Source organism: Bombus vancouverensis, chromosome 15 (assembly GCF_051014615.1).
Source record: "Bombus vancouverensis nearcticus chromosome 15, iyBomVanc1_principal, whole genome shotgun sequence".
NCBI classification, from domain to species: domain Eukaryota; kingdom Metazoa; phylum Arthropoda; class Insecta; order Hymenoptera; family Apidae; genus Bombus; species Bombus vancouverensis.
In genome coordinates this window covers 5497145-5510974 of record NC_134925.1, presented here as the reverse complement: position 1 = coordinate 5510974, position 13830 = coordinate 5497145, and the positions used below count along the sequence as shown (strand labels likewise).

The 13830-nt window shown below is 41.0% G+C and overlaps 1 protein-coding gene across 8 annotated transcripts in view; it reads right to left on the bottom strand.

Moving 5' to 3' along the window:
- Mxd (MAX dimerization protein) overlaps nucleotides 1–13830 on the bottom strand; it is a 234108-nt gene that overhangs the window by 114469 nt on the left and 105809 nt on the right. For all 8 annotated transcript variants that reach the window (XR_013060165.1, XM_076624871.1, XM_076624870.1 and 5 more), the window contains exon 5: nucleotides 1278–1392. Coding sequence is in view for 7 of the 8 variants with exons in the window: in XM_076624871.1 (XP_076480986.1) it covers nucleotides 1278–1392 (115 nt within the window). In the remaining variant the exon portion in view is untranslated. The remainder of the gene's footprint in view (nucleotides 1–1277; nucleotides 1393–13830) is intronic.

Below are 13830 nucleotides of genomic sequence, written 5' to 3'. Positions count from 1 at the left end.
GCGAGTCAAACTCCAAGAACGAAGAATAAAATGAAAGAAAAGGAGGAAAGAGGGAGGAAAAAGATGGATCGTGGAGCAAGATAAGAGTAGACGAAAAAACGAAGAGTGTCGAGGGCAGAGAACGAAGGAAAGGGAAGGGATTGAAGAGTGAAACTGGAAAGAGCAAAGAAATCAAACGTGAAAACTAAAGTGAAAGGAAGGAAGGAGAATCTAAGAGCAGAAAATAGTCGAAGAAACGAACAAAAATTGAAGGGGCAAAAACTGCAAAAAGCGAAGAAACCAAAGACAAAGAGTAAAATCGTAGAAACGAGGAGTCGAAGAGACGAAAGAGAGGAAACGAAGAACAGGCTGGTTTCTAACGATGGAAAAAGACCGAACACCTAAGGGTAAGGCAAAAGGGGCGCATCTCGTTCGTATTTCGTAGAGACTAGACGACCGGTGTAATACTTTATTTGTCCGCCCCTGGACTTCTTTCATTCTATCTCTCTTCTTTATCGACCGTGCTCGACCGCGATTCTTTTCACACTCGGCCATCTTTTCCGCCATCTTTCTTGCTAATTACCCGACCCCCTTTCCACCCAGAAATCTCTCCTCCCTTCCCATCCCCCCCATACCCACTTTCTTGTCTTCCCTCCTTTCTTTTTACTTGGCTTTTTTCTCTTTCTTTTCGACTGGTGTGTAGGCGAAGATGCATAGATACAGCGGAGAAGCAGCTTGATGTTTTCCGTAAGTGCTTCTTGCTCGTTGATTCTCGCGAACCGCGGCTTCTTCGCGGAACACCGCATGAAATATTCAAACCATCCGTACCCCGCCTCCCGCACAGTTTTATGGGCAATTTTGGTGTATTTGTTTGCACGAACTTGCTTCGCGGAGATTAGGTAGAGGCGGAAGATCGTCGGGAAGAATAATGCGTTTCATTGACGAGGATTTCGCGGTCGAGCGGAAAAGCGTCGTGCGATGCGGAGAGATTCGAATGACTTTAGTGTTCAACTAGCGTGATCAACGATTATCGAGACATTTTGTGATTTGGAAGTTGAAGCAATTGAGCTTTTGGGGCGGAAACGACGCGAGAATGTGTTCTTTTAAGAAATCGATCTGATCTGCCGCGATTTGGGAGAATGTACAGGTTGTAAAATGTGTGCAATGATCGATTTAACAGCATAAATGGTAAAATGTTTGAAACTATTGATTTAAAAGTAGTAAATCGTAAAATGTGTAAATAATATGAACCTTCGTTTTTGACGGTACGAATTACGATAATAAATTCGCAGTGTTACCTTGATAAAACGCTTGGCCTTGGTCAAGAGACCCAACGTGGTGTGTCTTGAGGTTTCAGGACCTAACGGAACCAACACCTTCAACTTTTCGAGGCAATTTCTGAGGTGTGCCCTCCTGTAACAAAAATCCAATTAAACATTTAATATACCGTGTACAACGATTTCTCTGATTTTGATTTATAAAAAATAACATTCTTAAATTTTCACATCTCGTACAGCATTTACGTAAATTTCATTTCTGCGAAACTATTATAGGAAATATAATTTTAATACGATCCTAATATAACAATCTGTAATCTCGAGCCACGTTATACGTTTGATGGTCGAATTATAGCGAACACTTAATCTTAATTAGAGATCTTAATATCCAGACTTTATTAATTTGCTTATTATAGTAATTTTCTTTCGATCCTTAAAATTTCCCATACTTTAAACCATCCACAGAAGCAGCGAATATAGATGAAAAAAATGTAATTCTATTACACATGAATAATATATATTTTATAAGAAGATTATAGTCCATTAATAATCAATTAATACGTCCGTAGTAATTTTTCACTTTTATCGCACAGCACGAAGTGAAATTTGTTACGGCTCTCCAATAAATGTAACGAGTGTACGTCTTTATACTACTTATGGCTGATGGTATATACCCTAATCTCCTACCATTGTCCCTCTGAGTCTCGCTCCTATTTCATTCGGGTCGTATATACCTTGTAATGTGAAATACTGAATAACACAGAATTTGTTAGCATTTTCCAATAAATGTAACGAGTGTACGTCCTTATTCTATCTTATGGCTAATAGAATATATTATAATTTTCTACTACTGTTCCTCTAATGATGTCCCCCTCGTATTTCATTCGCATTGTATGTGCCTTATAATATAAAATACCAAATAAAACAGAATTTTCTAGCGTTTTCTAATAAATGTATCAAATAAATGCCCTGATACTTACGTCTAGGGTACAAGTTTCTGCGAAAGTTCATACTTCTATAAATACAATTCGAGAAAAAGATCTTCTAAATCTCATAAAGGACGCTCTGCTATTTCGTATACTTTCGCGTATTATGTGCTATGTGCATATCTCCACGTCTTCGAATTTCCCATAAATGCATAAAAATCCATAGCCTATTTATGGATTCACCATGACGGAGTACATTATAAATAACATTGAAGTCAGTTACGCGAACTAATTAGCAATATTTATCTGCCACGTAAATAAATAGATGCAACTGCGCCACCAATTACACGGTACCGTTAAACCCACCCTCGCGGAATCAAGCAGCCAACCCATCTTACGTTATCTCTCGAAACTCCGACAGTAAAGCTATGGTAGTCTGACCAACGCGGAGCAATTTCACGCGGCCTCGATTCGTCTTGTCCGGAGGTTTTCGAATTACCCACGGGCCACGGGAAAACCGCGGGGTGGCATTCGTTTTTCGCGTCACGTAGACCGGCCAGCGACGAATGGAGCGGAATCCAGCCGGCAAACAGACGGCGAAATTGAACGGGGGAATCCCCATGGCGCGTCCCCACGGCACGCCGACCTCGTGCAGAGAGTCGCTCGCCGCGAAAGTGTCCGGAAGAAACCGATAAGATGCCGATTATCGCGGCCATCATGGCCCATTAGCCAAACGAATCGCGCGATAAACATACAGCCGGAATACCAAAGCGGGCAATTATTTCCATTCGGCCCGAGAATGGCTTGCACCGAGCCAGGTGGAAAAGGGCTGATCCTTTTCTCTTTTTTTTTTTCCACTCTTGCAGAGATCTCGTACGGCGAAAAGATATCGGTCGACTGATTCGATTATCGGCGCAGTTTGAATTCTTTCCCCGCAAGGGTTTAAGGTTACAAGCGTTTTATATATCGACGAGCAAGTTTTGAGATTAAATCCTGCTGCGTCATTTTGGGCATTTTCGACGCAACGCAGCGTTTTTCAACGCTTTTCGAAAAGTGTGCCACGTTTCAGGAAAATACGAAAGAATTGCCATCGACGCGCGCGATTTCTCTTCGCGATTTTACGTTGGAAGTATTCTTATTCGTAAGAACCAGAGCGAGATTGCGATATACAAATTCGAGAACCGTAGCAGGGTTAGGATGAATTTGCTTGAATTTGTAAGTAGAAATTTTGCATTTGCGAGTTTCTTATCTCGTATCTTAGTGCCGCTGTTCTCGCTTTGTATTCACGTTTTTATCTCTTCGAGTGTTTTCCCGTTTCGGAATTAATTGATTCATAAAAAACGTTGGAATACGCGAGAGGCAATAAAATTAAAATAACTATGAAATCCAAATCAACGTTAAAACATAAAGATACGCCATCGGCCAGAAGATACTGCCCTCAAGTTCCACGGAAAGGAACTACGAAGATGTATTGAACGGTCGGAGACGCGAAGATTTATTTCGAGCGTCCGACAATAATAAGTTGGAGGCGCGTCACGTGTGGCAAACACGCGCCATTACAGCCATTTAATTATAAGTTTATGCCCGGTTTATTGTTCCGCCGAGGAAAATGGAGACGCCGCCGACGTCGGGGTTCTCAGGACAGCGACGTTGTTCGCCATCGGGCGACGAAACGGGCCAGGCAAAGACGTCTGGAGACGCGCACAACCGCGTTTGCACGTACGTTTTACGAGAAACAATAAGCTGGCTCCGGCTTAATGACGTCATCAAACGGTATTATGTCTCGCGGGCCGCGGAGTGGACGGTTTCCGGGCTTGGATGGATGCATTCTGGACGCGAAACGCGTTATGCACGGCCATTTAGGAGAAGGGCTTCTGCGTTTAAGCGACGACGACGCGCCAACGAAAGCTAGTTTCGCCACCAGTTCCGGAACCTGGTTCAACGTTCTTGCGTTTTAGTAATGGCAGTACTGTGATTTACGTATAATTATTATGGTTGTAATATGATGCTCCTTTCGTTTTGTTTGAAATAAAGTTCGCTGTTTTTTTTTTTTTTTTTTTTTTTTAATCTTTGACAATTAAAACTGTTGCGTTGGAGAGTACGAGATGGAGACTTGCAATTTAAATATAATCATTGTGAATGTAATTTCTTGTTTCGTTTTAAGTAGAGTTTTGCATTTTTTGGAATTTGAGATATTTACAGCGGACGTTGAAACGGAGTATTGTAATTTACGTGTAATTTACAAATTAGATTACGTCCTGGGACATTTGTCATCTCGCTGAAAGGATATTTTCTAAAGCTAAAGTTCATCTTATATTAAGCCTTCTTTAAAAATATTAACCGTCACATCGAAGTTGTGAGAATGCAATTTTTATTCTCCTGATAAAGTCGTGAGACACGAAATCTTTCCTACTCTCATTAACTAACTTCCACAAAGTATGTTCCCTTGTGAACGTCCAACAGGAATTATCTTTTAGTTACATCTTATTTTGCAATTTGGTGAAACTTTACTTAAATTATCGAACGAAGACGAACTCGAAGCGAGCAATAGCCGGCCGAACTCGTAATCATCGCCTTACTCGATTCTCCGATAGACCATAAATTCATTTCGTCGGAATTTTCCGCTCTCGCAAAACGGTCGAAATGCTTGATTAAATTTTTTTATTCCCAGACGAAGACACTGTCCGTCGAAGGTACTGCGAGTTTCGGACGCGTCAACCGGTTATCGATCCAGCCGTAAGATATTCAATTTCCAGAGATGTGGCCATCGGATTTTCTCAGACGAACGTTGACCAAACCGCTTTTGCACCGATCAATAGTTTCCACGATGGACTTCCTGATTTTTCCTTAACTCCTTTTAAATAATTTAAATAATTAACGTGGATGATAAATAAATTTCTAAATATACCAACCAAAGTAACGATGCATAGAGTAACGAAAAGTTTAAAATAAAATATTAGGTAATTTAGTGCGTCATTTTCGGTATGTCAAATATCGTAACGATGTACGTCGTAATACGATTTATCGAGAAAATAATCGTTTCGGTCAGCTTCGAAGCAAAGCAGCTAAGGAAAATCAGACGATCAATGGTCAGACACGCTTCAGTAGAAGTTATATTTCCTTTTTGAAATTGCATCGAAAAACAATTGCTTAGAGCAATGTGAACTTCTAAAATATTTAACTTTACAACGTTTTAGACATTAATTTGCAAGTATTTTAAAATGATATAAAAAATCAATCAAAGTAATGATCGTAACAATCTAATGAATATCGTATCAGCCTGATTCTAAACCAATCCTTTTTCTCGGAAATCTCATCGAAACGAAGACAAAGAAGTGCGATCAAAAACTCGCCAATAACAGCGCACAGTAATTACGATTAATTGCAATTAGTTTTACAGCTCGGCCAGCCACAGTCACCGGAGGCCACTAAATCACACGGTAACAACGGCCGAAATTAATTATGTACAAGCATCGAGTCGTATCGCGTAAACTCGCGACAAGCACTCGATTCCAGGCACTCGATTATCCGACACGACAGTGGTTCTTTCGTCCGTAAAAATCGAGTTAAAACCATTAAACTTTCCTTGAGGAAGTGAGATAAAAGCTATCGTACATTGCCTATATGGTAACGATCCTACGATTCAACGACATTAGTCCAATATAAAAAAAATACCGTCGAGAAAAAGAAGACGTGGAAACTGTGTAACTGAGTGAATTCTTATTCATTTACTCGAGAAAGAAAATAAAACATTTAATTTGTTCACGTTCCGTAACAAAAAGATAAAAAAGACGTTGACCTTGTGATCCAGGCATACTTTCAGAAATTCTAAAGGCTTCAAGAGGAATTTAATTAAACTGAAAATTAATTTACTCTTACGTAAAACTAAACCAAGGATTCTTTTTATTCTACCATCTTTTCACTACAGAATAATTGTCCGTGCCAAGCTTACCTAAATTAAGCATTTAAAAAAAAAAAAGATACTTAAATTCTTTCATACCAAGTATTTGAAAATAATGGGATTGTTTGCCCGAAGAAAAATCCTTTTCTGTAATGGAAAGTTGCGTAAATTACAACGAATGGAAAATTAGCGATCGCGTAAAAATAGTGACATACAGAGAGAGAGAGGGGGGAGGAGAGAAAGAGAAAGAGAGAAAGAGAGAGAGAGAGAAGCAAACTCGGACGTGGATGTGCATCAGAGGCGAAAGTGTAAGCGGCTTAAAGGCGCAGCAGCCGGCTTGAAAACCGAACGCTCCGGCGCGGCGTCCCGTAATCCTCCTCTAACTAGGTCCACGCGCTGTTGCCATGAGAAGGAACGTGTAATCGGTTCGTTTGAATTATTAAAAGAGGCCGGCCGCCCTTATACGCGGCCCGTTCGCCAGAATTCACCCCCGTTCGCTGTTTTTCCACGCTTTTCCCAGCCTTTATTTTTACCTGTTCCTCTTCTCGAGAGCGTCACGCTCCAACAACTCGTGTACGCGCGCGAATACCCGCTCGATTACCTCTAAACTGTTCGCCACCGTATATTGAAAGTGATCGTTCGGTCTAATATCGTGGCCGTATCACGAAACTTCAGACAAGAAAGGAATCGATAGTTTTTAGTCGCTTGTACGTAATTCCAAATAAGCTGAAGAATGTTTAAGGTAGCTTCAGGATCAATCAAAGTTTTATGATCGATGGCATAAAGATGGTCTAAAAGTCATATAAGGATATGCAAAGTCGTTTGAGGATAATTGGAGAACCGTATGGTAGTACTCAAATTGGCGTTAGAAGGTCTTGCAAACTCATATCCATGATTCTAACAAGAACGATGTAGTCAGCTGCATCGAACGCCAAGTTTTCTGAAGATTCTTCGAAAGTTACTTCAAGACTACCATAACTTATGAAACAATCCCATAGTTAACCAACTATCTACACGTATGCAACGTTTCATCGAGATACAAAACCGTCTTATTATTAGATTGTCTTGAATATTTCCTCACTATCATCGACACACACCGATATCCATAAACATTTAGACAGAAACGTTCTTCGATTTCGAAAATATTTAGCGTGCGTGCACATTAATCGCACGAATCAAAATTTATAACCAACAAGACCTCTCGTCTCTCGATATTTATACAAACTTAAAGTGATCCTAACGTAAAACATACAATTAAGCAAAAGATCCTCCAAATAAGAATCCACAGATTCGAACAAAAGCAGCGATCTACCTTCATCGGACACGAGGAAAATACGAGGAGCACGATAATCCCTCTCTTTCTCTCTCTCTCTCTCTCTGTTCTATCTGGAACAGCCAGCAGCCACGTCAGAAATTCTCGTCGTTCCCATGCTATCAACCTCATCATTCTTTGACATCCTTTCTCGACGGAGCAGCTCGATGCAACATTTTTGCCGCGGGCCGAGAGTCCGGGAAGCACGGGTCGGCCCTCCAATCGATACGACCGTGTGACACCGGCATTATGAAATTCCTGTCCCGCCTGTTAGGCGTACCAGAGCCTGATGAATAAATACTTCGCGCGGAATTCTCGTGTCGAAGTCAGCGGGTGTGCTTCGTGAAGACCAAGTCGAGAGTACCTGGCTGTGTGTTCAAAGGGCTCAGGTTAGAGTCTAGGTCCTAGACGAAGGTAGGAGACGCGACGCGTGGTTATCATTAACGTTTTCACCGTCGATTATTAATTCGCGATGCTTGCCTCCGACTGGCGAACATCCAGAGAATAGCGAAGATCGTTCGAATGGTCTGATGGAATATTCGACGTCGAATCCACGTGGTTTCGCTTTGTGCTTCGTATCTTCGGGTTTTGCCTCTTTGAGAATTTATTAAATCGTTTAAGATTCCACGTATTCTCGTTGGAAGTTTCACATGCAAAGTATCATGAATTCAATCGTCAATTTATTTCACAGACTAATCTCTGTATTCCTATGTCGCGATTTAGAATTCTAGGTAAGAATTTCCGTCTCGGAACTTATCTCAAACATTATCTTCGATATATTCTAACGTCTAGTATTCGAGGATAGAAAGATTAACGAAGATGTTAATAAACGTTGATGAATTAACGTTTCCAGCTAGCAACATATGTCGCAAACGTTTCCGACTTGGAGAAATAAAATTATAACACCAGACACCGACACTATCGAAAATCTAAAAAAAATAATATTCAACGATTCTACATAGAAAATGACAGATGCGTCACAAATTTTATCGTAAGAAGATATTAACAAATATCCCATATTAATCCTTTCGTTTCTACGACTAATGTAACACACGTATACGTATTTATTGTACTATGTACTGCTGTTGACCTCAAAGGCATTTCGAAAATAGACTCTATGCACTCTAGTCGACCATAAAATTGTTTAAATGAGATCGTTAAATATTCAATGAACTATACATGCGTTCAGTTACTACTTTACCGACACAGGCTACGCATATATGCATCTCTTTCTTTCATTTTTGTACATCGTTCAGATGCGAAGTACCAGCAATTTGCATATTTAGTCATACTTCGTAACAGCCGTTTAGGAAATATAGCTGTCGCGGAAAAACGAAAGGAAAAAGGAAAGAGGAAAAGAATTAATTTTGAGACGAACTGTATCGGGCAACATGCGAACGCCGTCGCCGCGGTTGCAGCGAGTGCATTGGCCGGCCATGAGTTAGATCGGTTTAACAGCCGCCTGTAAACAGCCTCGTAACTTCTCCGCCCCTTCTCTCCTATCTGCATCAACCCCTTCCCGACTATTCTATCGCACATTCATCTCCTCGTCCCTGTTGCATATTCCTTTCTCCATCTATTGCCTCCTTTCTATCACTGTGCTTCTGTTTTCCATTTCGTCTCTATTCGATCTGACCAAGAACGTTACCGGCAAGCAAAATAATTTAAAGACGAGGAAGTGGAACGGTTGTTAAGCGAAAACTCGGTTGCAACTCAATGAAAACTTGTTTTACAACTCGTATGACCCAGAAAACAAATTTCACTTTGGTATTTATAAAGTAGAATCGATTGAAAAACAAAGTCGTTGGATAATGAGAAAATTTATTTTAATAAAGGCAATTAATTTCCACGCTTCACAGTTTAGAACGTTGTTACATTCCAGGTGATACAGTCAGCAACGAAAGTAAGAGGACAGATAGTGGTGGAAGAATCTTTACACGACGATCTAATTATTTCGAATTATTCGTTAAATAATACATGAACTACGGGAACGTGTAATAAATAAAACTTCGATACTCATGTAACGTGTTAATTCGACGAAATTTCGTCGATTCCATGTTTCCTCTACCTGTCCGCTCACTTTTATCCCCGACTGTACACGTTTTCTTCCACGTTTTTCTTACAAATCAATTCCACTTCACCTACACATATCCACGTTGCACTCGCGAAGAAAGAAAATCCAAGAAAACGTATTCCCAATGAACAACCAATGTCGAACACTTTGCTCGCTACGTATCGCGCACAATACAATCCGTACAACGACGAAAGTCGATTAGAATTTCAACGATGGCACGCGCAATAGGAACGCGAAAACACGGGCATTTGTTCGGTTGTTATGTTCCGTACGCTCTCGAACGTAGATAATTCGATCGGATAAAAGAAATCGCCGGAGCAAGACAAACAAGCAATGTGTCGTATGGTCTGGTCTGGTCTGGCCGAGGCACTCTGGTTCGTTCACCCTTGTAAGTGACATTATCCGCCTGTGTTACCGTAACGCTTCAGCTTTTATGTACTAATTATCGGCTTCTACGTTTTCTCGTAGTCGGCTGGCATAAGTCGTTCGGCGGCATTCCAGGCCGCGCTACTTCCGTGGGAACGGTCTTTGTTCGTTAACTTCGACGTTTTCCCGGGGACTGTAAGTCTTCGTTCGACGAAACGACATTCATACATCGCGTCTCGAGATTCTCGGCGTTTAACAGTATCGCGATTGTACCGTTGATTGCAAGATACGAGAGCTAAGTGTATCGTCCATATCGCGTTTGTTTATTACATTTGTTGCGAGTGGTAAGGAAAATAAAACGAAATTAGTAATACAATTGTTTCGTGTCTTAGCTGTTTTAAACTTCTTACCAAATCTTGCCAAATAATTACGCGCTATTACGTTCGTATACGATAATTAAAACGTTTAACTTTTACTTTGCTGATCGTAGTTACATTCCGCTACTGTATGAGAAATCGATTGGAAGCAGTAAAATTTAATATAATATAATATGTAGTATTCTATATCGAATATAATATATCGTAATTACTCGAGTTTGTTAAAGAAGCAATTACTGCCTGTGTAATAAGGAAGGCATTTAATTCTATCTACTGTGATACTGAAATTCCTCTCACTGTACAGGCTGTCTCCGAAATCATGGTACAAGCGATCGGGTAGTGATTCTACGTGCAAAAGTAAGTCGAGAAACGCGACAACATTTTCATATTTATGTTTCCGATGCCTCGTTCCGCAGACAAATGAAAAATGAAATTTCGAATTATGTTCTGTGTTCTGTATTTTGTATTATGTATAATGTATTATTAAATATGGCCCGTGTCACGAATCGTTTCCTGTTATCGTCGTTATCTTATATCTCCGCGGTATCAGTTGTTACTTTCCCTTATTTCGTATTTAATTTGAGTGATTTCCACGAATAAAGATAAGATTAGTAGTATTTTTTTTAATCATTTTATTAATCAGGAAGCAAACTAACAACTCGAGCCTGTTACCATTTCAAGAAATAAAGTCCCACACTTATAATAATTAAAACGTCTAATTGTCAAACGTCCTGCCCCAACTACAGTCCAACTCTCCAGCCACATAGAGCGTCAATTAAAAGCTCAAATTCATCTCGATTGAACAAAACATCCTCAGAAAACAATATATTCGTCCCGCTTTAAATTCCCAAATCAATTTACTCTATCGAATTTAGGATTTCGGTTGGTTCCCTGGTGACGATTGGTCCCACGAGTGTAACACGATATATTTCACTGGAATCTCTCCGATTTTCCTTTGACCTGCGCTCCGTTTCCCGCGTCGCGTAATCGAATCCATCAGCGAGCTTTCCGAGACAGTGTGCCGGTCACGCGAGTGCGTGTCGTAGCGTTATCGCGAGGAAGTTGGGCGCGTGCGAGCGTGCGCCCCGGCCAATAAATCGTCGCCTGATATTTTCGTGCCATTTTTCGCGATTTATAATTTCGATTTAACACGTCCCCGCGGTGAGATAAAGCATCACGCGAGTCTATGCCGGTGGTGTATTGCTTCTGGTATCGGGCTCGAGAAAAGGGAAAATTATTCTGTGCGATTACGCGGCGCAGGATGGCCGGGAAAACGGTTTAATAATTCATGAAGGCACGCGGTGATTTTTCATGGAATCTTGATCCCCGCGTTTCTTCCTTCTTCCCGCGTTTCCGCGACGCTCCTCAGTTTATTCCGATCGCTTCCTTGTTTCTTTCCTTAAAGAATCGAATTACCGCCGTATTTTTTACGCCTCGAGAAGCTTCTCCCTCGTTGAATTAATAGCAAGATGGTGTAAGACCTTGGTTAGATTTAATTGTTTAGTAAGAAACGATCTTGTTTGACAAGTAGAACAGAAAGATGAAACGAAACATTTCAACCTATATCGACGATATTATTCGGTGTAATATTATTATATAATATTGTAATATTATTCGATAATATTCGATTAAACGAGACTGCACTGTACAATGTAATAAAAATGACTGTAACGAATGACATGGCTCGATACTGATAAACTGTTGCTTCCCTTACCACGCTAGTCCCATTGGGCCTGCAGATCAATAAGACTTCCAACGATTTCTTTATTGTAAAAAAAAGACATAATATATTTATTTTTCTGCAGCGTCGACTATCATACCAACATCACAAATGTGCCCCGCAAAACTTCGCTCTCGTTGATGCAATTTATATCGACCAGCAACATTTACCAACCCTTTATCATTTCTTCGCCTCATCTTTTCTATCATATCATTCGATACCATATCAATTCACCCTTCGTTCACACTCTGCCCACCTAATCTTCCCCCCAAAAACCAGCCACAACCGAGACTTTCTTATCCAAACATCGTGGAAACCTTCGTTCACCCCGAGCATCCCTTAGTTCCATTCATCTCTCTCGGAAGATGAAGATGGAATCCGCGTCAACGATGTTCACGAAGTGGAAGGGAAAATCGATTAATAAGCCGTAGAAGCGACTGGTCGTGATAATTATTGGCGATCAAAGGGCGGCAATCAATCGGGCTCGCTTAAAATCCCAGTCCAGCCTCGCCATCCCCTTCGAACAGCGGCCGCGCCACCCGAAATTAACATCCCCTGATTAATTGGACGTTTCGCAGAGTGGCTTGCCGGAGCTACGGCTTAGCAATTTATTACGACGGATACTCGAGTCGCTGAGGCCAACTTGTACGAACTTACGCCTCGCTTAAACTTGCCCATTCGTAAAGCGAGCTCGCAAAACGGGTTGTAAAGGGGGTTGCAGGCGAAAGGGGTGGGAAGAGGCGAAAGGACGTGGAAGAGAGGCGCGGCGCTTTCGCGCGGTTCCGGTCACGAATAGAGGTTCCTCCTCTTCGTGGCTCTGTACACGACCAGCTACACGAGTCGGCCGGAGAATTTCGTTTTATCTTAATTAAACGGCGTTCACTCGGTCAAGACGGTCGAGCCGCCACCGACATTGCCCGAGCTGACTTGCAATCTTTTGGCAAACGCTCGCCTCTACGTTTCGAAAGTGACGGAGCGTGCGACGAATTTGATTTTGGTAGTGGCGGGAAAAGTTTCGGAGAAAGATGTCGATTTAAGGCTAAGGAGTTACTAGAGTGCGGGATGTTGGGAATTTTTGGAAGATTTTTTGGTGTACGAAAAGTATTTCAGCTTGGAATTTTGTTATCTTAGAAGATTCTTTGATGAGAAAGTTAGCTTATGGACTTAAACTGATAATAGAGTTGGCAGGAAATTCAGTAAAGATACAAATAAAGAAACGAGCCGAAATTTTTGTACGAAGTTTCTTTAACTTGCAACAATAAAAGCTTAAACCATGCGAAATTAGCGGACGTCGTAGTTCGTTAAGAGAATCTAAGCTCCTAACACCTCGCCGCTTCGAAATCTCATTAACGAAGCTACATCACGCTAAATCTCATTACCCAGATACCAACTTCTCACACACATAATTTATTCATTCGTTTTTAATCGTATGTGTATATATATATCCGTTTAAATGCGACAGAAGTCACGAGTGTAATTGCACAGCTAGAAATATTTAGGTTAAATATGACCGACCAATGAAACTTTCACAGTTCGAGTGAAACAAAATTCTTGTTTGTAAAAAGTTCCTAGCCGAGAATTAAGAGCCAAGAGTCGAGGATGAAGAATCATAGATCGAAGATCGACACCCAAGAATCGAGGATCGTGAATGGTCGAGAATTAAAAATCGCCGACTAGGTACCAAGAGTCTACGATCGAGAATAGACGTTTAAGAGTCGAGAACCAAGCAAAATCAAGAATCGCTAATTGAAAAATCGAACGTTCAAGCTTGAAAATCAAAAGTCGTCGATGAAGAATCGTGTCAAGGATCAAGAACGAAGAAGATCACGATCGAGAATCGACGATTCACAGCCTACGACTGGAACCTTGAAACGCACAGTTCAAAGTCCGTAACGTAA